This window comes from Salvia miltiorrhiza, chromosome 2 (assembly GCF_028751815.1).
Source record: "Salvia miltiorrhiza cultivar Shanhuang (shh) chromosome 2, IMPLAD_Smil_shh, whole genome shotgun sequence".
In the NCBI taxonomy this organism is placed as follows: domain Eukaryota; kingdom Viridiplantae; phylum Streptophyta; class Magnoliopsida; order Lamiales; family Lamiaceae; genus Salvia; species Salvia miltiorrhiza.
In genome coordinates this window covers 68,518,268-68,540,403 of record NC_080388.1, presented here as the reverse complement: position 1 = coordinate 68,540,403, position 22,136 = coordinate 68,518,268, and the positions used below count along the sequence as shown (strand labels likewise).

The 22,136-nt window shown below is 35.2% G+C and overlaps 4 protein-coding genes across 4 annotated transcripts in view; 1 reads left to right on the top strand and 3 right to left on the bottom strand.

Moving 5' to 3' along the window:
• The window catches only part of LOC131008566 (uncharacterized), a 590,934-nt gene that overhangs the window by 222,397 nt on the left and 346,401 nt on the right, over nucleotides 1-22,136 (bottom strand). The gene's annotated exons all lie outside the window — the stretch shown is intronic.
• Nucleotides 2,083-3,095, top strand: LOC131008610 (calcium-binding allergen Ole e 8-like). The gene has a single exon (XM_057935548.1). The coding sequence runs from the start codon at nucleotides 2,368-2,370 to the stop codon at nucleotides 2,860-2,862; it is 495 nt and encodes a 164-aa protein (XP_057791531.1). The 5' UTR covers nucleotides 2,083-2,367; the 3' UTR covers nucleotides 2,863-3,095.
• Nucleotides 5,595-8,322, bottom strand: LOC131008588 (transcription factor ICE1-like). Its single transcript, XM_057935519.1, has 4 exons — nucleotides 7,158-8,322; nucleotides 6,235-6,477; nucleotides 5,982-6,152; nucleotides 5,595-5,899 (listed from the first exon to the last, which is right to left on the bottom strand). The coding sequence occupies exons 1-4, from the start codon at nucleotides 8,115-8,117 to the stop codon at nucleotides 5,816-5,818; spliced, it is 1,458 nt and encodes a 485-aa protein (XP_057791502.1). The 5' UTR covers nucleotides 8,118-8,322; the 3' UTR covers nucleotides 5,595-5,815.
• On the bottom strand, nucleotides 14,058-19,345 carry LOC131008571 (auxin response factor 2A-like). Its single transcript, XM_057935498.1, has 15 exons — nucleotides 18,833-19,345; nucleotides 18,615-18,730; nucleotides 18,243-18,338; nucleotides 18,061-18,117; nucleotides 17,824-17,979; nucleotides 17,637-17,721; nucleotides 17,230-17,320; nucleotides 16,984-17,148; nucleotides 16,492-16,611; nucleotides 16,331-16,406; nucleotides 16,074-16,245; nucleotides 15,084-15,964; nucleotides 14,793-14,983; nucleotides 14,502-14,695; nucleotides 14,058-14,414 (listed from the first exon to the last, which is right to left on the bottom strand). Exons 1-14 carry the CDS (start codon nucleotides 18,924-18,926, stop codon nucleotides 14,521-14,523), a joined length of 2,475 nt encoding a protein of 824 aa, XP_057791481.1. The 5' UTR covers nucleotides 18,927-19,345; the 3' UTR covers nucleotides 14,058-14,414; nucleotides 14,502-14,520.

Genomic DNA, 22,136 nt, shown 5'->3' with positions numbered 1-22,136 from the left:
ATTTTTTCTTCACTCAACTACTCCCTCCGTCCATAAAATGAGTACTCATTTGTAGACGACACAGATTTTAAGAAATGTATTGAGTATAATATGACTTTTTGAGAATGTTGATTAAAAGGTTGTGTGAGGTACATTTGCCAAAAAGGGAAATTAGTTGGGTACTCATTTCGTGGACGGACAAAAAAATAATATAAGTACTCATTTCGTGGATGGAGGGACTAATAAATAACACACTTTCTGGTTTCTTTTTCCACTCAACTAATAAACAATATACTTTGTGGGTCCCTTTCTTCACTCAACTAATAAACAATACACTTTTTATTAAAACTCGTGTTTCCTCCCCTAGGTCATGAATTAGTGGACGGAGGGAGTGTGATGGAAAATTTTCTTCATACAGAATGGAATATTTTCTCGAGTGGTCATTTTTCACTTCTTTTCAAAGTAGGGATGAGAAAATATTTTCCAATATTTTTTCATTTTTTCATCTTTAATAAACATATGATAAAAAAAAAAGAAAAAAAAGTAAATTTTTTCATCTTTTCTTATCCATCATTTTTCCAATGAAAATTTTGCAATCAAAGTAAACGCACCCATAAGAGATCGGTACTTTTGTTACTTGGGTGTAACATAGACAACAAGCACATTAACAATATAAACTCACCTCAATTTCTGCCTCAGTGTACAAAAAAAAAATGTAAATGCGTAATCATTATTCATTCCACAAAGTGGTTGTTCCCTTTAAATAGCATCCGCATTTGCATGAGACCTAACCACATTCGCTTCTGAATCTCTCTCTTTTTGTAAAAATGGCAGTCTCACAAATACACATTAATTAAGTCCATCAAGCTGGCATCCCATCGACTCCACAGAATTGGAAGCTCAAATCCAGCCCAAGCCTCAATCGTTTGTCTTTCCTCAGACAACATCATATCCAGGCTAGTGGGGTTGGCCGAGCTCTGCAAAAATTGGTTCCTCACCGGAGATGTTTGGGGGCCGGAGGAGTATATATAATGGATAGTTTCTTCTCTTATTAGGGCTTTCAACTCAATTCTAATACTCCCTCCGTCCCTGAAATAAGTTCATCTTTTTCCTTTTTGGGACGTCCCCCAAATAAGCTCCTCTTTCTTTCTTTTCATTTTTGGACAACTACCCCACCACTAATAATATTTTATTTATTCTTACTTTTCACTTTTTTACCACTCTCAATACTAATTATAATACTTTTTCACCTTTTCACCACTCTCAATACTAATTATAATATATTTTTCTCCACTATCAATACACTTTACCATTTTTCCTTAAAACCCGTGCCGTCCCCAAAGAGGAACTTATTTTGGGGACGAGTATAATATCGGAATAAGCCCAAGTTGATGAAAATTTATTTGATCTGCGTGTAGTAGTAGCCGATATGATAAAGTTAGTGAGAATTTATTTGTTTCATGTGTGGGAGGGCATGCATGTTGAAGCGTGTATCAATGTATGCTTGGTCTACTCTAGCCAAGAAGTACAAATTAATTAGAAAAATAAATTATGGTGCAAAGTTGGGAGTAGAAATTAATTACAAAAATTAATTATGGTGGAAAATTTTTCATGCAATAAAAGAGGAGACATGTATTCAACACCCATATTAATTAATTTTTGATAATAGCATAGATTTTTATATTCATATAGTCCAATTTATAATAACACAATTTTTTTGAACAAAAATTAAGAAGAATTTGTTAACCGTGTGAAATGATAGAAATCACTTGTACAATGAGTATAAAGTGAGTAGAGACCACATTCTAATTTTAAAAAATGTTATTATAAATCACACAAACTAAAAAGTAAATTATGTCATTATAAGTGGACGGAGGAAATAAATGATAGAATGTATTGTGAGCGAAATAAATTTTTTATTTGTATTATGAATGAATTGTATGAGTAGAATGGAGAAATAATAATGGGTCATATTATTAAAATTTTAAATAAATATTGAAAGTAAAAGTAAATAAGAAATTAATTAGTGATAATCTCGGGTAAAAGTTGAGAGTGAGCATAAAAATATCAAACGAATGGAATATAAGAATGCATATATTTAATGACGTAGTAATAAACTTTAATAAAAAAATGAAATTAAAATTGGATTAGAAATGACACACGGCCGACTAACAATAGTTACAAAATAAGGAAAGGAGGAGGAGGTTTCAGGCCTTCCGCGTATACAAAATTTGAGATTCGAAAATGTATAGAGTCACCATCTTTAATTAGTACAGAACGCGTAGTAGTAGTAGTAGTAGCGCCTATAAAATACTATACAATTCCCCACTGTATATATCATCTCTCTCTCTCTCTCTCTCTTATCACAAAAGATCAACCCACAAGAAAATGGGCACCAATCAACCCCCAAACCCCAAGCCCTCAATGTACCTCGAAGACATGAACGAGGTCGCCAAAGTCTTCGCGCGCTTTGACGCCAACAACGACGGCAAGATCTCCGCCGAGGAGCTCGGCGGCGTCCTCAAGGCCCTCGGATCCGCAACCTCCGCCGACGAGGTCGAGCGGATGATGCAGGAGCTCGACACCGACCGCGACGGCCACATCAACCTGGAGGAGTTCGCCGCCTTCTGCAACGGCAGCACCGACCCCTACCACTCGGCGGAGAAGGAGCTGCGGGAGGCCTTCAAGCTCTACGATCAGGACCACGACGGCAAGATCTCGGTGGCGGAGCTCCACCAGATCCTCTCGCGCCTCGGCGACCGATCCTCCGAGCACGACTGCGCCGGGATGATCAAGTCCGTCGATTCCGATGGGGACGGCTTCGTCAACTTTCAGGAGTTCAGGAAGATGATGACTAGCAGTAGTCGCAACACTGCCGCTTAGATTTCATACCAAATTAGGTTTAATAATTCTGTCTCTCTCTCTCTCTCTCATTGCTGCTGTTGGTTGTAATTTTGTTGGCGTATATGTTGATTGCTGTTTGCGATTTACATAAGTCAGAAGCCATAGGCATATCTTGAGATTAGGGCATATACAGCGTTGTCTACGCGATCATTTCCCTCCCAATCACAACGGATATGCGTTCTGAATAATATGTGGGCCTACGATTTCTACTACTTCTACTACACTCATATAATTAAACCAAAATTTTCCCCAGCTGCCAAGGGCTTGCTTCCGCCCCGGTTATGGCTATACTGTGATAAACTCTAAACCTCTTTATTTTATTTTGAATATATGAGATATCATATGATGGGGATAATGAATTAGTACAAATTAGACTAAATAATTAAACAAATTAATGAAAAAGAAATTTTGGTATCTCAAGTTTGAGATATGGATAAAGTCTACTCGACAAGTGTAATATAAATAATTATAATTATATAGTAATCTTGGCTTTTTTTAGTAGTATATTATTAGTGGACCCATGCAATTAGTACTTATGTGTCGTTTAACTATAGTTTGGAATGCTAGAATTAGATTTGAGTTATTGCTTTACATGTTTACGTGTAAAGTCAATAATGAATTGGGCGAGTGAACTCATATAAATAGTCAGACGAGTTTATGACACATGGCACATGCTGACAAGTGACAACATGGAAAAATGCGATGTTACCCATTCCAGTATACACGCCAATATTCCCTCAAAAAAAAAAAAAAAAAAGTATACACGCCATACATTCTAAATCTCACTACACTTTCTAGATATATATTTTGCATTACCGTACTAAAAATATCATGGCCAACGCTGAGAGCGAGTCCCAAATTAATGATCTGATGCAAAAATCTTAAATGTTGAAATAGATGTCCAACAAATTAATGATCAGAACGATATTCACAAATGCACCCAATATATACAACTTTCAAGTAATATGGCATGAGTAGTTGGTTGTGTGCTAACGAAACTTTATTCATAAACAAGATTTTATAATATAGGGTGAAAAGTAGGGGTGCATGGATCCAGAATTTGATAAGAGGATGAAGTGAAAAATAAATATTTTGATCCATAAGGGTATCAATGTCACGATGAAAATAAAAAAAGTTAGGAAGGGAAAGTAGAGGAGAACGATATTGAAATATTCAGTCTGATTTTTTCGCTCGAATTGCATTACAGTGATTTCAAGGTTATCGAACTACCCCCAAAGTCACAATTTCTCACCCAATCTATGTTTTCATGGCACAACTCAATTGGCTTATAGAGATATTTAAGTTGAATGCAACTTAAATAATATTGCTATATTTTTACAAACCAATTAAAACTTTCCTTTTCTCAATTTTAAGTATATAGCAGTGTTTTTGTAAATATAACTGTAAATTTAAAATTTAAAATATTTTTTACGAATTTTTTAATTATATATTTTAAATATAAAAAAAAACTATTATAGATAATACGTAATTGAAAATACAGTAAAAAGATGATATGTTATGTTGAGTTTGGTATATTGTTTGAATTTACAACAGCCTCAATCACTAAATCAAATTATGAGATTTTTATTTATTTTTTAATCTCAATTTAACATGTACTCCCTCCGTCCATGAAAGAACTTCCTAGGAGGGAGTGACACGAGTTTTAATAAAATGTTGTATAGTGTATTGAGAGTGGAGAAAAAGTTGTAAAGTGTATTGGGAATTGTGAAAAAATATTAATAATTTATTGTGTTGTTTTAATTAATGTTATTTGAGTGGTGAGAATTGTCTTAAAAGGGGAGTATTTTTTAAGTGGTGGGGTATTGTCCCAAAATAGGAAAAAGTAGGAAGTTCTTTTGTGGACGTCCCGAAATAGAAAAATAGGAAGTTCTTTCGTGGACGGAGGGAGTAGAAAATTTAGTCCTCATTAATAATTTTCTCTACTTGCATCCTTGACTGATGGTGGTGCCTAGAAATCTGGAAATATTTTAGGGAGAAAGAAGGTAGAGAGACTATTCACACGTGCCTTGAAAGTTTAAAATGAAGTGGGAGTGTGGGGCGGGGGATCTTTATCTTAGTTGGGATTATTGGGCCTTAAGGTGAAATCATCGAATACACCTATTGGGCCGAAAAAAGCCTATTACTTTGGATTCCTTAAAAACAACTACTTTAAGAGGATTTGGGCCGAAAAAAAGCCTATTGGGCCGAAAAAAAGCCTATTAGGAGTACATTAGGTTTTTATTTTATTTTTTTATTTTAGTGTTTATTAATTTAATTGGAAAGAGTCAAAATAATAAATGTAATTTTCATCATTAATTTGTTTGCTATGTAATTTTTGAGTAGCAAAATTGACACGCCATAAGATATTGCCATGTAATTTGGGCAATTTTGTTACCGCGGAAATATTAAGAAAAATTTATAGATGATGGATTAATATGCAAAATTAAAAGATCGTGAAAAATACCAGAAAAAATAAGATCATGTAAATTCACATGCAATTAACCCTACTATTTAAGTGTCACGCGTGGCCTCTTGTGCGAGTTCTTAATAAAATAGCAAGAACGGTTTCATAAGGTTTTCGAAAAAACAAAATCTTATACTATTAGTTATTGCGATTACGATTTTATGATCACTAGAATTTTATATAATCAATCATCATTTAAAATATGTTAAAAGAAAATGGGGGCTGATATATAAGAAGTTAAATGTAGGCGAAACAGCATGAAGATGATAATTAAATAACTGGTAGCTAGCTAGCAGGCTTATTTCTACAAACTGGCAACAAGTGCATGCTGTTAAATGCGGAAATGAAAAAGCATGAGCAACATCCGGCATATTCAAAGATTGAAAACGAAGAAGAAGCATTTCTTTGTAAACAAAATGAGCAAAACATAGAAAAATAATGATCGAAATCGGCAGAGAGTTGTTGAGATCAGTGCATGCCATGGAAGCCAGCTGAGTCGAGGAGCACTGCCTTGATTTGGTCAGGGTTCAGCTCTTGCCCTTCTCCCCATTGCTGATCACATATACATATATAGTGAGGGTCACAAACACTGATGATGAGTATTAGTATATGCATGTTGGATTAGATCATATACCTCAGCTCGGAAAATATCGAGTGCGAAGCCATTGAAGCAGCTGATGACAGCTTGCTGTATGTCAAGCCCAAGATTGTCGAGTGCCCTCAAAGTGGAGAGCAGAATCCCAGGTTTCCGGCCACAGAACATGTGGATGTTAACTGCTCTGCCTTCCCTTAGTCTCACCTCAACCTATCCACATCAAAAACATCATCCTCTTATACAAAAACATGAGAATCAGAATGAGAAGCAGAAGTGCGAGTAATTAAATTACCCTAGCCGGTTGTCCGGTGGGGCTGGACAACGGGCTTGCAAAGGCGCTCGGGCAGAGCTCTTCCTTGATCCGGGCAGGGATTCCAGGAGTTGTAGGCGTCAGCGGGTAGAAGCTCGTGTTTTGGGTGGGGGTGGACGCCCCCGCCCCCGGGATGGCCTCCAGTTCGTTGTGGAGGTCGTTGATCTTCTGCAGGAGCTCCTTCAAGTAATCTATCGCATCCCCTAGTATTGAAGCCCTGTCCATCTGTTCCCATAATTAATCAACACACTTGTACATTTTCTTTAGGGAATTATCAATTTTGTTTTCGAATTATTCTATCATCATCTTGTTTAAGGAATCTTGAAGCTTTAATTTCTATATATGTAACACAATCACTGTTTGAGCAGTCATGAGTATGCCCTAAAGTAGTAATCACTAAATTAATTGTAGTGTCATTTAAAGATTTCTTGATTGTTCGATGATCTCAACCTTGAATGGGTTTGTTTGGGAAGGAGATTTAATGAGAAATATAGGTAGACATGATTGTGATGGGGTCGGGCCTGAATCTGATAACACAAAAATTTGAGCCAAATTGAATCCCATCTGAAGAGATAAAATGTGGTGTTAAATTGAATAAATATAAAGTATATTTTGGTTTTCTTGTCTGTGGTCCTAAATGCAACATGTATTTCAAAAAAATAAGTATTCATAGATTCCATGTGACCGAAATAAATGCTATCACACGACTTTAATGTGCATGCCTCTCAATCAGTATATGCCAATCAAAATCCATAACTCATTAATAATCACACACCAACAAGAAGAAGAGCTAAATCGAAACTCACGAGACAAAGAAAAGGAAAAACAAAGAAAACAAATTCGAAATGGCTAAAACATGCTGCAAAAAACAAAACAAACAATTCACGAGGAAAGAATTTCCATACCTTACTAATCTTTGGCACCACTGACCTCAACATGTAGAGCCTGTCATTGAGCTTCTTCCTGCGGCGGCGCTCCGCCATCAAATTCTTCGCCGGCAGCCCCTTCTTCTTCCCCTTGCCGTCGCCATTCCTAACACTCTCGGACTCCCCCTTGCTCACAGCGCCACTGCTGTCCAAGAATTGATCATCGGAATCATAGTTGAAACTGGAGCCATCGATGCTCAAATCCTCCACGTCATCCCCACTGCTGCCTTTCCTCTTCATCTCCGATTCATAAATCTGGCTCCTATCCAAGCTCAAGCACCCCAAATTACTCCCGAGATTCTTCCTCAAAGCCGCCCTCTTCTGGAACAGCGTCGGCTGAGATCCCATTGATCCGAAATTGTGATCCAGCGGCTTCAGAATCTTCGATCTGTTGAACAACGAGCTCGCCGATCCCTCGCCGAGCCCAAACCCTATGTTCCCCATCGGAAATCCGCAATTGAGAATCCCTCCGCCCCTATTTAGGGCACTCTCGAGATATCCACCATCGCATCCCAAATCAAAGCTCGCATCTAAAGCGTTGTTTTGGATTGGATGGTTGATCAAGGGCTTGGGCTGCAGGAAGTAGTTCACCTGCGATGCGGCGTCGAGGTTGTTGTTGAAGGCGGATGTCGGGGAGCATGAGGCGGAGGAATCGATCGGCTGGAGCAGCAGCTGGTTGTTGACGGCGGCTTCGGTGAAGGTCGGGGAGAATGAGATGTCGTGCATGGGCGCAGCAGCGGAGGTGGCGCCGGTGCTGGTGATGTACCAGTCCTCGTTTTCGGCTTCGAGCATGGATTTGAAGGTGGAGAGGGCGCCGATTTCCATTTGGTCCTTGTTGTTGTTGTCGGCGTCGTCGTTTTGGGGCCAGGAAGATGTGTGCTCGTCGGTGTCTCCTTTGGTGCCGTCCATCCAGACCATGCTATTCACTCTTGATAGCATCTCCTCTTCTAAATTCTGTGTTCTAGTTCTACTTAGTAGCACACAGTTACATGCATAACTGAGAGAGAGAGAGAGAGAAAGAGAGTAGCAGAAGAAAAAGGGAAGTAGCTTTATGAGAAAAGGGAAGAGTGTTTGTTTGAGTGAGGCAATGTGACAATACTAAAAGCTTCCAACGTTAAGTTTTGAGTCTACCTGCCGTATTTGTCATGTATATATATAGCTGCCTTCTCTTGGATTTGGATGGAAAACAAAAAAGAAAGCACACTCCTTTCGTCCCATTAAAATTGGCTCATTTTATATTTTAAAATATCCCATTAAAATTGATATATTTATATATACTCCCTCCGTTCTAATAAAAGTGATGCTTATTCATTTTTGAGTCGTCCCAACGAAAGTGGTGCATTTCCTTTTTTTAGTAATAAGTTTACACTACAAACAATGGACCTCACACAACTTTACATTACAATCTTATTCTCATTAAATCTCGTACCGAAAAAAAGCGCCCCGCTTTCATTAGACAGAGGGAGTAATATTTAACTCTTGAAAAATTGTGAGTTCTATCACTTTTATCCAATTTACACATTCTCCTCAAGGGACTATATTTTTTTTCCTCCTTTTTATTCTTATTTCATTCAAATTTATGATGATAATAATGTGGGGAATTAGTATGATAATGTTTTCTTATATTTTTCATCTAAATAATACTATGAGATAAAAGAAGTGATGTGATAAAAAGATTTTATTCTTTTTTTCCTCGTTTTTTCATGATAATTTTACAATGATAACAATCACGCGTCTGTGTTAATATACACTTTCATTTGTTTTTCCAGTGTTTTCATATTTCTTATAGGACGGATATAATAGGAATTTTTTTCGAACGGTCCTTATTTCCTCATTTTCATTTTATTCATGATAATTATATCGTGAAATATTGACGTGATAATATTTTTATCGTTGAAGAACATGAAATATATATATATATATATATATATATATATATATATATATATATATAAAGGGGCACGCTCCAGTGAGACCCTCTATTTTTCATGAGACACTGAGTACGATGAATAAGACATATATACTGATGAACAAGGGCTACAAGGCAGTATATACTGATGAATAACGAAATTTAAAATATTTTGTTCCCTTCAGGATTCGAACCGTGAGAAAAAAAAATTCTCTCTAGATACAATATCAGCAATAGGATTGATGAAATAAACGTACGAGATCGTGTCTTAGGTTTCACTAAAAATAGGGGGTCTCATTGGAGCGCTCCCCTATAAATATATATATCTCCTTTTTTATTTGATAAATTTACAATTAAATAAATATAATTAAATAATAATTTTTGTATATAAATACTTATCCTCCCATGTATATAAATGTATGCATGGTATATATGGGTATCGGTATGGGTATGTGTGTGGAGTGATATCATAGTTGGAAGCTTTTGGAGGTATTTTTGGCTTTTGATGGGGTTTTCACGTAGGTTGTTAAGCAACGTACACCTGATTTATGGTTCTGTTTGAGTTATTGTCTAAATTTAGGATGTAAGCAAATGATTACGATGCAGCTAATTTTGGTGAGAAGAAGACAAAGGATTCAGATCTTTGTCATTTAAACCTGCAGATAATATGCTCCATTTGAGGATTAGTGTGAATCTACCCTATTCCTTCACTTTATCCAACAATATTAATCCTGCCCCTCTAACAAACATACACACTACACATTTATTAATATCCTCTATTTTTAATTTGAAAAACATCTTTTATTGTATTTATAAATAATTGATATGTGATCATTTTAAAAGTTTAGAATCGTCTAATATTAAATATATATAGTTTCTTATAGAAATTATAAATCTTAAATTTTTATCATTACTGGTATTCAATCATTCACAAATTTAATAGGAGATGTCACACAAATTGACAATAAAAAATTCTAATTGATATTTTTTACTCATAATTTTTTGCAATATTCAAAATTTGACAATTTTTTTTGGTGATTCAAACTTTTAAAATCCACATCGTTCAAGTCTTTGATTTGAGAAATCAAAAGTTTAAATTTTAACTGGTTCGAGATTAGAACAATTTAGCGTGTTGGTCTGAATTAGTAACGAATCAATAATTAATTGCCTTTAGATTTTCATATTATTTTTATTTGTGTGTATCATATGGGATCCATGTCATTTTCTTAATCTAACAATGACTTTTTATTATTCTAAAAAGCACAAAACCATGCCATTCTATACTACGACGGAATATATCATTACATTCGATGAATCACGTTAAGATTCTCAGTTCATAAAATGAATGCAAGATACTTGTGATTCAAAATTAACAAATATTTTTAAGAGTTTAAAATATAATTGATATTATAAAATAATTTAAATTAAAAGTATCCCTTATATCCCCCAAAAACTTTAGAGCAATTGCAGTGGGGCTCGAGCGAGCCCTGCTCTATTGCCGAGCTCCAAAGTTTGATGGGGCACAATGTTTAGAGCCTAGCTCGCTAAATTTATATGAGCGCGTGTTATGCACATAGCCTTTTAACACCTCTTTGAAAAAATCATTTTTCAAAAAGAAGTTCATTTGAATTTTTATGATTTTAATTTTAAATAAATATAGCTTATCTTTTTAAAGTGCACGATATATTGTAGAAAATCCTACACCGTTTGATGTAGGATTCAATACAAAATTAAATTAATGTAACTTCTATTTTTATAGCGCACTGCACAGAGTAGGGAAGCCTACACTCTTTGATGTGGGACTCAAAATGTATATTTTTCAAATAATTTTAATTGATTTAAAAAAAATCTATTTTAGTTATTGTAACTTTTGAATTTAAATTTAATGGAATTTTTTATATTTATTTTAATCATATACTACATTATTTTTACAAAATGAAATTAAAATCTATAGAGCCTCCATTTTGAAGGGGGGTGGCTCTATGGTGTGGCCCACCTCTATAAAGCCTTCAAAGGGCTTTTCATTGACACGAATTTTAATAAAATAATTAAATATATAATGAATAAAATGAAGATTTCACTTTTATAATTGGGTTAAATAAAGTAATTTTATTAAAAACAAAAATAAAATTAAGGAATTAACTAAAATTATGAAAAAAAATACAAATTTAGGGAACAGAAGAATTAGTATTTAGTCAAAAAAAAATTACTCCCTTTGTCTCATAATAATTGTTCTAATTTGTTTCGGCACAAGAATTTAAGTGGGTATGATTAAAGAGTAAAAAAAATAAAAAATGATGGAGCATACTTTTATTTTGTGAGATGAATAAAATTAAAATGAAGATGATTAAAAGCTAAAAAGGTAAAAAATGATGGATTCCATTTTTAATTTTATTTTAAAAAAGGGAACACTTGTTGAAAAAAGTAGGACATTAGAGCATGTTAATTACTCAAACCAAAATTGACAAAAAAACAAATCAGTACTACTGGATAAACTCACAGCAGAAGCTGTCAAAGTGAACAGATAAACCTTGAGTGGCATCATATATGTGTCTAACATTAGTAATCTTTATTCACGTCGACTCATTTTCGAAATTAGATAATAAAATACAGTTTAATTAATAAGATGTTTTTCTAAGTTAAAAAAGAAAATTCTCATCTTTGAAATAAGTTAGTTCATTGTACAAAATCATTCATTTATTTAACTAAACTAAACAAAATCATTCATTTATAATCTACGTTTTTTTTGGATCAGGCAATCAAAATAATTCATTTATAATGCCTTGTTTCAAGTATCATCTCCATTACATATTTTGAATCAGGTAATTAATGTTGATATCTTGATGTAAAATCGTCCTTTCCGCAAATGGATTTATCAAAATATCATTATTGCATCAATCAAATGTAGAAAACTAGAGTTCCCCGCTAAAAATGTACAGAACTGAGGGGCAAGCAAATTTAGAGAAGAAAATATTTTAATATCATCGTCATCGGTATGATTGATACAAAATTATGAGTTGAATGCAATGGAATATTAAATGTATACAATATCAATACTCATATATATCTATACAATATTAAAAATCTAATACTCCCTCCGTCCCTCAAACATCTTCCTCTCTTTCTATTTTGGTCCGTCCCTAAAACATGTTGCTAACCTATTTTTGAAAAATAATTACACTCACTATTATTCTTACTATCTTCACTTTTTGTGGGACACATTCTCCATTTATCTAATACACAACTAACTTTTATTAAAATTCGTGTCACCATTCCTTAAGAAAATGTTTGGGGGACGGAGAGAGTGTTTAATTTGAAATCAATTTTACTAATGATGCCTAACTTAGGTGGCATAGTTGAGTCACCCAAAGATTCTCACTTTTTAGAGGCCTTGAGTGGGTAGTGCCGTAGTGGTCTCATCTGCGTGCGATGTAGTTTTTCCATCTTTGAGTGGGTAGTGGTTCTGCCTGTGTGCGGTTATTTTTCCACTCTTGTATATTGTAGAGGTCCTGCCTATATTAGAGATTCTAATGTTACTAATTGTGATTAGGGTAAATTTGCCGCAAAATACACAAAGTTTGGACGGAATCTAGTTTTGGACACAACCTTTGAAATTTGAAATAAAATACATTAAATTTTAATTTTTTGATTTTTCCCCCAATTTAAAATCCCCCCTAATTAAATTTAAAAAACTAAAAGTTATTATTACAACCTAACACAAGAAGCTCACAAGCAATCAAACATTAATCCATAAGAAAATAAAAATAAATAACAAATACTAAATTGTAACGGATTAAAATTTAGAGTAATTTATTTTAAATTTCAAAGATTGTGTACAAAACTAAATTTTATTTTCATTTTATTGTGGATTAATGTTTGATTGCAAGGAAAAGTTTTATTTTTATATTGAATTGCAGAATTTATTAAATGCATTATATGCACGAGTTATGAGTTTATTGTATTAGGTTGTACACTTGTAGTAGCAATATATTTTTTTAATTTAGTGGGAGTTTTAAATTGGGAAAAAGTCAGAAAAAATTAAAACTTGGTGTATTTTATTTCAAATTTAAAAGGTTGTGTATAAAAACCATAATTCGTCCAAACTTTGTGTATTTTACGTCAATTTTCTCTTGTGATTATTCAGTGCATTATTTTTCTTTTGAAAATCAATTATATAAAATGTTAAAACTTTATTTTTTTTAATGTACTACTCTATATTTTTGTTGTACAAAAATGAAAGTTGTATAAAATTAAATATTTTGACTATATATCTTTTTTGTTTTAATTTCAACTATTACTCGAACCCTCCTTGAGAATTTTATAATTTGACGGAATTCCAATAGACCTTAAGTTTTTTTTTTTTTTTTTGATAAATTACATAAGTAAATAAATAAATTTAAATATCGTGCGACGGAGGATTCGAACCCAGGACCTCATGTCTTGAGCATTAACCTCCTACCACTAGATCAACACACCGCACACATAAATGCCTAAGTTTAAAATATGAGGGAGAACGTCTTAGTGAAGTAGATACAAATTTTGTGACTAAAGTGTATATGCTGATATTCTGCTTTATATCCCACTTTCAATTTTTTAATTTTTTTTATCTTTTTTCTTCAATTTCAATTTTTGGCCCATGTCAATACACACCATATTTGTTTAATGCAGTACCAAGACATACTCGAATACACAATTACATTGATATCTACCAAAATAGTGTTAAAACCCTTCTAGGTTACCATTTAGCAAACAGTTTACACAATCTAAAATCAACTCTGAAAGCACCAACACACCGAGAGAAAAAGAAAGAGATGTGAGGTTATTGGAATTTCCATACTTGACCACAAAACAGAGCCATCCTCAAGATGGCCTATAAGCAACGGTAAAACCTAGTTAGGGATGTCTATCGGGCCACCCAAGTCAGTTTCAGGCCAGTCCTTGAACAATACAACACCTTGAAGGGGTCGATATTAACGAAGCAACAATACACTACTTTCAATAATTTGATTTAGTGTGCAGACACACCAAGCTGTATCGACCTCTTAATTACATGGATGGTTGCTGAGGAAATTAAATCGCTATTTACATAGGTGGGGATGGTTGGTTGCAGTTGCTGGTACCATACGCTCTCATGATGTGTTAAATACATTATGTATAAAACAGACATAGATTGGCACCCCCAATGATGGGAGTCCAAAATTGCAAACTTTAGAAAACTACATTCACGTCCGCATCTCTCTTCCAATGTCATCTCCAAAATTCAATTTGATGGTTTGGCGTGTATACGATCTCCTTTAACAGCTAGACGGGTTATAGTCTTTCCTCGACTGCATATTAAACAAGATAGGAAAAATGTTTAGAAGCATCAAGAGCATGCACCAATGGAAACCTGTTTAGAAAAGACAAGAAAGTACCCATTAGAAAGGTGGAAAACTAGCAATCATCTGGACCAGATGATGCAGTTGGTAGATTCTTCATCTCTTTAGCATCCGTGCCCTCTGCAACTGACGAGATCTCTTCCCCTTTTAAATTGAAGGTCCCTGGATTCATACGCTGCACCTCCTCTTTTGTGAGTATTAAGATCTTATGAACCATTCCACAAAATTCTCTGCTCATAAAAGAAAGGAGGATCGTTATTGATAAGCAAACAGCAGCAAGTTGCACTAATCATGGAACCAAACCAAGGGAATTGAAAGATATCTTACTCCCAGGGATCATCTCCAACGAGCATCATATCCTCCTCATCATCAGTATACACAACTAGCCAATTCTTGTTCTGTGCCTTAAGTTCACCATTAAATTCAAAGAGGTCATCCAACTCAGCAATCAACTCATTGTAGTTGTCAAATTTGGCAAGATCCACGGACCTACCAAGGGCAGTGCCCTGTTTATGAACCTGCTCAGAGTTAAGACATCATAAATATTTTTGTAAAAAAAAAAAGTGAACTTAAGTGGAAGCAGGAGCCAGGATGAAGATGGTTTTGTCAGAGACAAACCTTAGTACAGCTTCGTATTGAACCAGAATGAGCTTTGCTTTCTCTATCTCTAGCTGTTGGATGGAAGGACTGAATTTGTTTCTCCTGCTCAGAGGTGGCCGACGGATTATCAGCCACTTTAGAGCCCTTTGACTGATCAGAGTCAGTTACAGGGAATTGGTGAAAATTCATCTGATTCTGCATATGTGCTGATGGCTCAATCATAAGTGGAATACCGAATAGCTTGCAGTTCCCTTCCTTCGGCTTATTAGTGTCTTGTGGTTGCACAAATCCAGGCCTTGGTATCAATTCTCTTGAGTCAGGAGATTGCATTTGACGGTACGGTGAAACAGGTGGAGGCATCAACCAGTTTGCTTGTTGATTGTCACCTCTATGATCAGAAGTCATGGAAAACTCTCTAAATGCATATCTAGCATCCCCATGAGTCTGGCAAGCAGTATCAGTGCCTTGACTAGGAGTTTTCAAGCCAGAATCCATCAGATTAAGTGAGAGGCCAGAAGGCATTGTAGACCAGATGTTCCCAATCATGCTAAACTTTGTGTCGTGTTCTTGAGCAAATCGCTTTGGAATTGCTTGATCACCATGAGGCATACAGAAATCTCGAGGCGCGTGTAGTTGTGAACCAAAACCAGACAACAGATCAGTGAAAGAGGTTTCAGCCCTCCCAAGAGGTAACCACTTCTCTGATCCATATCTTTTTGAAGCAGAACCTACATCATTTTTCTCCTCATCTAGTGAGGGATTCCACTTTATTGGCTTCTCAGTAGACTCTGATTCATTGCTTTCAGCAAAAGTTGCTCTCAAGGTCGCCAATTCTTGACCTTGCAAGACCCTTGGAAACCCATCGGCAGTTGAAGGGTCTGTTGTCATTTTAGATGGACCTGAAGTACATCACAGACGATCGATTTAATGGATTTTGAACTCCTAGATATAAACAGAATGCAGCAGTGGCAGAACAAAACTTAAGCAAAGAGTAAAATTATGGACAACCTTCCCTAGTAAGGACAGATGAGTCAGGGGATGATGGCAGGATGCTTGATCGAGGCCTTTTTGGTCTGGTCGTTGGAAGTGGATTTAGTGCAGGAGGAGAAAGAGCAGGTTCTATTTTCCATGGTGAGACTCTCTCAGGTCGAACAATTGCTGAAGTTTCATCCCATCGGACCTTTAAAAAAGAATCGGGATCAATTCTAGAATGTGATGCTGAGATCTGGGGATATGTGTCAATCCAAAAGCTTTATAGATGATACCTTCAGGCATCTCCACTTTGATTCTGGCCACCTTTTTGGATCTGCATCTTCAATGCCAACAATAGTTCCGGTAAACCTGCATAATTAACATTTCAAAAATATTAATAAGAAAATATTCATCAATTTATTAAGAAATCAGAGGTCATTATTCAATGGTATACCTCTGCTCAGGAGCTTCTTCACCTTCAAACCTCATTTTAAATCTCATTCCTATCGAATAATTGTTTTTAACAGATTCCATGTACTGATCATAGGAGACGATAAATTCAGCAGGACTGGTCCTGTAACACAGAACAAAGGTAAAATAGCAAATTCCATCACTTATAACGATGGCACATTGTTCAGGTGTAACAACTTATATTCTTGGATAATAGAAATAAGGAAACAAGTGCTTATACAAATTAGCAACATGTTCATATTATATCAAAACTACAGTTCAGACAAATCATACATGTTCATATCAGCATGAGGCAGATCCTACAACACATTGAATATTATTGACAGAAAAAAAGAAAAAAAAAATGAAGTAAAGAAACCATAGACCGTGTTAACCAATCAAATATGGTTTGGCCTAATTATAGTTTTAAAAGTTATCTTAGGGATTTAGCAATCAGGTCCCAGAGTCCGGGGAGGGCGGATGTCAAGTCACATACCTAGGCTTGTAATATACAATGAACATGGTCTTAGTCTTAATGGCATGCCAAGCTGTTGCTAGAACACCAAGATGCATACTGTGGCTGGATATGACTGATGATGGAGCATTGCCCTGTTGTCTCATAGCACGCCTAACTCCAACACGCAGCTCCCCATTCTCTCCTCTGAAAGAATATTGAACTCATTCATGCAAAATTATGATGTATAATCAGAATGCTGGAGACACAGGAAGCAAGATATCAAACCTCAGAAATATAAAGGCATCCCCAGCAACAAGCCTTTTCGAGCTAACAAAGACACTCCAACCACTTTGGAGGAGGTGGCGACGTGGTTGGCCTGGAAATCAACAATAAACCAAATTAACAAATTTACTATCCGAGCAGAAATAAGCCAACATGTGTATTACCTCAAAAAAAGTTGTCCTACTAAGAAAGATACCAGTGACATCACACCATCATTTTCTAAACAATATAAGAAGAAACATAGCATTTCTTTGATCTATCGAAAATAGAACTAGTGGTGGTTGAAAACACAGTATTTTTTCTGTCACGTTTAATTTATTCAAAAAAAGATCAACTCTGAAATGGCAGACATAGTTTCATATCATAAGAAACTGTGATGAAGTAAGAAGAGAGATCAAAAAAGTATTTACCACGGAAAATATGCCTGAACCGCCACTCAATTCCATGCAAATCCTTGGCCACTAATTCCTGGGTTGGAGGTTGCCGCGACATGTCCTGTCACACACAAAAAAAAAAAAAAAAAAAAAAAACAACTCATCAACAACACCAGAACAGGCTCGAAGGGCACTTTACATGTTAAGCTGGATTCATCCTAACCAGAGGTGGCAAACATTCATCTGCATGCCGTCTGAGCACTGAGAAGCCCCCATGGGTGCTTGTATCAGAAGCAGTAAGAGTCTTGCAAAAGGAATGGACGTGAAACCGCGGTGGTGGTACTGGAAGAGGTTCCTTTTTTACGGCATTCTCATCTTGCTGGAAAACCAAACCTCACTAGAGTAAGGTATAAGAAAACCCAAACAAAAATACATGTACAGCACCAGGGATTCATCTTACATTAGGCACGGGCAGTAAAGTAACTTGAGCAAACACCTCGTCGGTATCAGGTTCAGCCTATCACAGAGGAAATAAAGTATCAATACCTAAAACCAACAAACAAATCCCCATAATTTAAGAAAAGTGGAAGATAAAAACCAATCAGTGGCTTAGATTTTCAAGAAAAAAAAAATCAAAAATACCTTTAAACTGACATTAACCACACGGCAAAGTATCTTGGAAGGTAGATTATACACAGGCATCTGCTGGTCTGCACTTTGATTAGTAGATGCCTCCACCTATTCAGAAAATGAAGAGAAAAGGGAAAGAAAAAAAAAAAAGAAAAAGCCACACAAGCCATTAAAGATGGAGAGACTGAAAAGCTCATCAAACATATCAGCAACACTAAATTTCACGCGTTAATGCTACAGAACGCACAAGTCAGAGAAACAGTGAACAATTTAGATCAATCAAAACCCCTCACTCGTCTACAAAACCTAAAAACGATTTCAATTGCTTTTTTCCCAGAAAGAAATAATAGTAATAAAAGGAGAGAGGGGAAAAAGACAAAATACCTGTTCTATGTGACCCTGAGGAAAATAGAAGACGAGATCGTTTTCACAAGGTACGGTCACCAACGGGCCGGCGCAGGCCTTCCATAGCTCTGTGTACAACGCCTTCTCAGCATCCACTGCACAGAACCAAGCAAAAGCTATGAGTCAAACGAAGTAACTATCGATTAAACGTAGTAACTATCAATTACGGACAAAATAAAAGTTTCAGCATAAACAACCTATGCTGCCGGAGACGGAGTTTCCATTATCGGCGGCGGAATTATAGTTGCTGGCATCATTATAACCCTTGATCGACGCCTCGGACGCGGCCATTTCTTTTGACGTTAATTTCAACACAGATCTTTCATTTCCTCGCTGCAAAACAAATTAACAAACACCAATCCGCACAACCTCGCGGGCAAACAAGCGGAAAAAGGCAGGAATTCCGACAGCTGGGCGCGCGTGGGCATAAATTTTGAAGAGAATTTGCAGATAGAACAGGGGAAAATCCCTGGAAGAATTTTGCAACCGATTTTGGTGCGTTGTAGAGTATATCTGATATCTCCACGCAGTGGGAGCTAATAGGTGATGAGAGAGAAAGTAGAGCGAGAGAGTTGAGATAACCAGGCGAGTGGGGAAGGGGGTTGAGTCAGTAGAAATGAGAGATGGACAGCGGAGAAACTGGTTACTCCCGGTGAATTCTTTAGGCCTAGTTTGGGAAACCTTTTTCTGCTTTTTCGTGTTTTCCTTTTCCTTTGGCTTAGAAATAAGTGAAAGTATTTCTTTTGAATGGAGAAAAAATTAATACTCCTTCTTCATCAAAAATGATAATTTTAGTGGGCACAAATTTTAATAAAATGATTGGTGATTTTTATATAATAAAATTGAATTAAATGTGGATCAACATGATTTTTTGTAAAATGAAAGATGTATTTGTAATTTATAAAAAAAATGTCATACAATATTTTTTGTGGACATAAGTAATACTAATGTGTGTGTAAGACCAAAGTTTTGTAGACATAAATAAATAAAGAAAATTAACCTTAAATATTAATCAATTACCATTAGGCCAACACACATACATTAACATAGTCAACTTAGATATTGATATAGTGGGCCATGAGTATAATCTCACAATAATAGTTTAAATTTTCACATTTTATAATTTTTTTAATATGTATCAATTAATTTGATTGGTTATCTTATTTATTTAAAATGGTTACTTCGTTTGACTCATAGCTTTTGCTTGATATTGATAAAAGTTTCAGCATAAACAACCTATGCTATGAGTCAAAAGATGATATATCAATATCATCTTCTTCTTCTTTTTATTTTTTTATTTTTTTGAGACACAATATGCCATATCTTTATTTTAATATCTCGTTTTAATAAATAACTTTTTAAAATGAAAAGTCAATGTATAATAAATAATTTTACATAATTCATTATTTACATCATATATTATTGTGAGTCATGTATAATTATATATTTTAATTAAAAAAATTACTTTCTCTTTTATATTTTATTATCAAATATTTATTTTTTAACATGGTTGATGCTCCGTCCTTGCGTGAAAATGGCAATAGATTATTTGGAAAGGTTGATAGAAAAGAGAAAAGAGAGGGAATAAACTAAAAGTTTATTAGGTGTGGAAGGAAGAAAGAATAAACAAAAACAGTAATTATTGATTAGAGGGCATAAACCGAACACAGCCTTGTTGGGTTGACCGGGAATACCCGGTAGGAGAGGTTGTGTCAGGGGGGACAATGAGAACAAGGACATTTTAACGGCGTTAGGCGGGATGTGTCGCAGCGTGATTGGGCCAGAAACTAACGCTGTTAAGTGGAGGTTTGTATGGGGAAGTGGGCTTGTTGTGCTAATTACGGGCATACGATCATGGGTTTACTGCGCACATACTATTAATCACGGGTAGCCGCGCATTTAACCATGCTACCCCACTGCACGCAACACAACCAAACTAAATACTCCTCTCTCTTCATCCTAATTTCAATATTCAATAGGCCGCAATATTTGAGCACACATGTTAAAAAATGTATAATATTATTATAATAAAATAAAATAAAAAAATATTTTTTATTTCATTTATAGTGATATACTTTATTTTTTAATTTATCATATTTATAATGATATATTGCTACCTACTCACTCTCGTGCTCATTTTTATTGTGTCAATTAAAATGGGACATAAGAAGTAACATATTATGATGATACATTTGTCAAAAAAATAGCCGAAAATAAATGAATATATTATTTTTAAAATGAATAATTACACGTAAATACATCAATTTTGGCCAAAATTTATTTTTGACAGATACTTACAATTTTTTAATAAAATACACGAATTTTATTAATTGTTCAATTTTGATTTCAATTTCATTTTCCCTAAGTTAAAAAATGGCATGGCGTCTACGTGACTCCCTTTCGCCTAATGACATGACGTCTACATGTTGTATATCTGGCTCATCGAAGTTAAAATTGAACAACTAATAATGTTCATATATTTTATTGAACTTTTCTAGGTACGAGTCAAAATTGATGTATTTACATGCAATTAACCCATTTTTTAAATGAGAATAGATAAATACGTAATTATGTGTGAGCCACGATGATATATGATATAAATAATGAGTTATAATATACTTATAATATAACTAATGAGTTATGTAATATTATTTGTTAGTATATATTAATTTTCTATTTCAGTAACCTTAATGAGAAATTTAAATAAAAAATGTGCTTATTGAATTGGAATGAATGAAGTAGTATTTTAAGACAAAGGAAGATAATTATCAACTCTAGTAATGTTAAATAGCCTTAACTTAATTAGGTTCACTTAACTATTGTATACTCCATTCGTCCCACTAGAATTGGTACACTTGCCTTTTTTGTTTGTCCCACTAGAATTGGCATTTTCCTAAAATAATATGTGGTCCCTACTTTCTTTACTCACATAAAATAAGTGGACCCTACCTACTTTAAACTCTTAACCATTTCTTAGAGCATCCGCAGCGGTGGGTGCGATGGCCGGATCGAACCCGGCCTATCGCACCCACCACCATTGCCGCACCCGGGTGTGAAGGAGGGGGGCGTTGCTACGCACTTGTGAATAGTGGGAGCGAAGGAGGGGGCGTGTAAAACACGCGCCCCTTTTCGGCCGGAAAAAAATAAAAATAAAAATAAAAATAAAAATAAAAATAGCCATTTTTGACCGTTTTTTTTTTCCGTTGCCGATTTTTTTTTTTTTTTTAATTTCTATACCCCCTCTATATATACATATACAACCTCATTCTCTTCTTCATCCTCTATCATTCATCCATTCATCCATTCATCCATTCTCCTCATTCATCCATTCCTCTCATCTTCTAAATTATTTCAACAAATAGCAATGGAAGGCGATTGGAGCAACTATTGGCGTGAACATCCTCAAAATCCATCCCCCGGCGAATCAAATGCTTCTAGGCAAGGATTCTCGCCGTTCACGCAAGAATCGAATGCCTTTCAAGCGGCGGGCACCAATTTGAA

Coding starts and splice junctions, on each gene's coding strand:
- LOC131008588 (XM_057935519.1), bottom strand. CDS start 8,117: ATGCTATCAAGAGTGAATAGCATGGTCTGGATGGACGGCACCAAAGGA. Junction 6,478..7,157: donor TGGTGCCAAAGATTAGTAAG/GTATGGAAATTC, acceptor TTATGGGAACAG/ATGGACAGGGCTTCAATACT. Junction 5,900..5,981: donor TCGATATTTTCCGAGCTGAG/GTATATGATCTA, acceptor ATATGTGATCAG/CAATGGGGAGAAGGGCAAGA.
- LOC131008571 (XM_057935498.1), bottom strand. CDS start 18,926: ATGGCCGCGTCCGAGGCGTCGATCAAGGGTTATAATGATGCCAGCAAC. Junction 17,321..17,636: donor GTTCAGGCATATTTTCCGTG/GTAAATACTTTT, acceptor GTTGATTTCCAG/GCCAACCACGTCGCCACCTC. Junction 16,407..16,491: donor GAAGAAGCTCCTGAGCAGAG/GTATACCATTGA, acceptor TTAATTATGCAG/GTTTACCGGAACTATTGTTG.
- LOC131008610 (XM_057935548.1), top strand. CDS start 2,368: ATGGGCACCAATCAACCCCCAAACCCCAAGCCCTCAATGTACCTCGAA.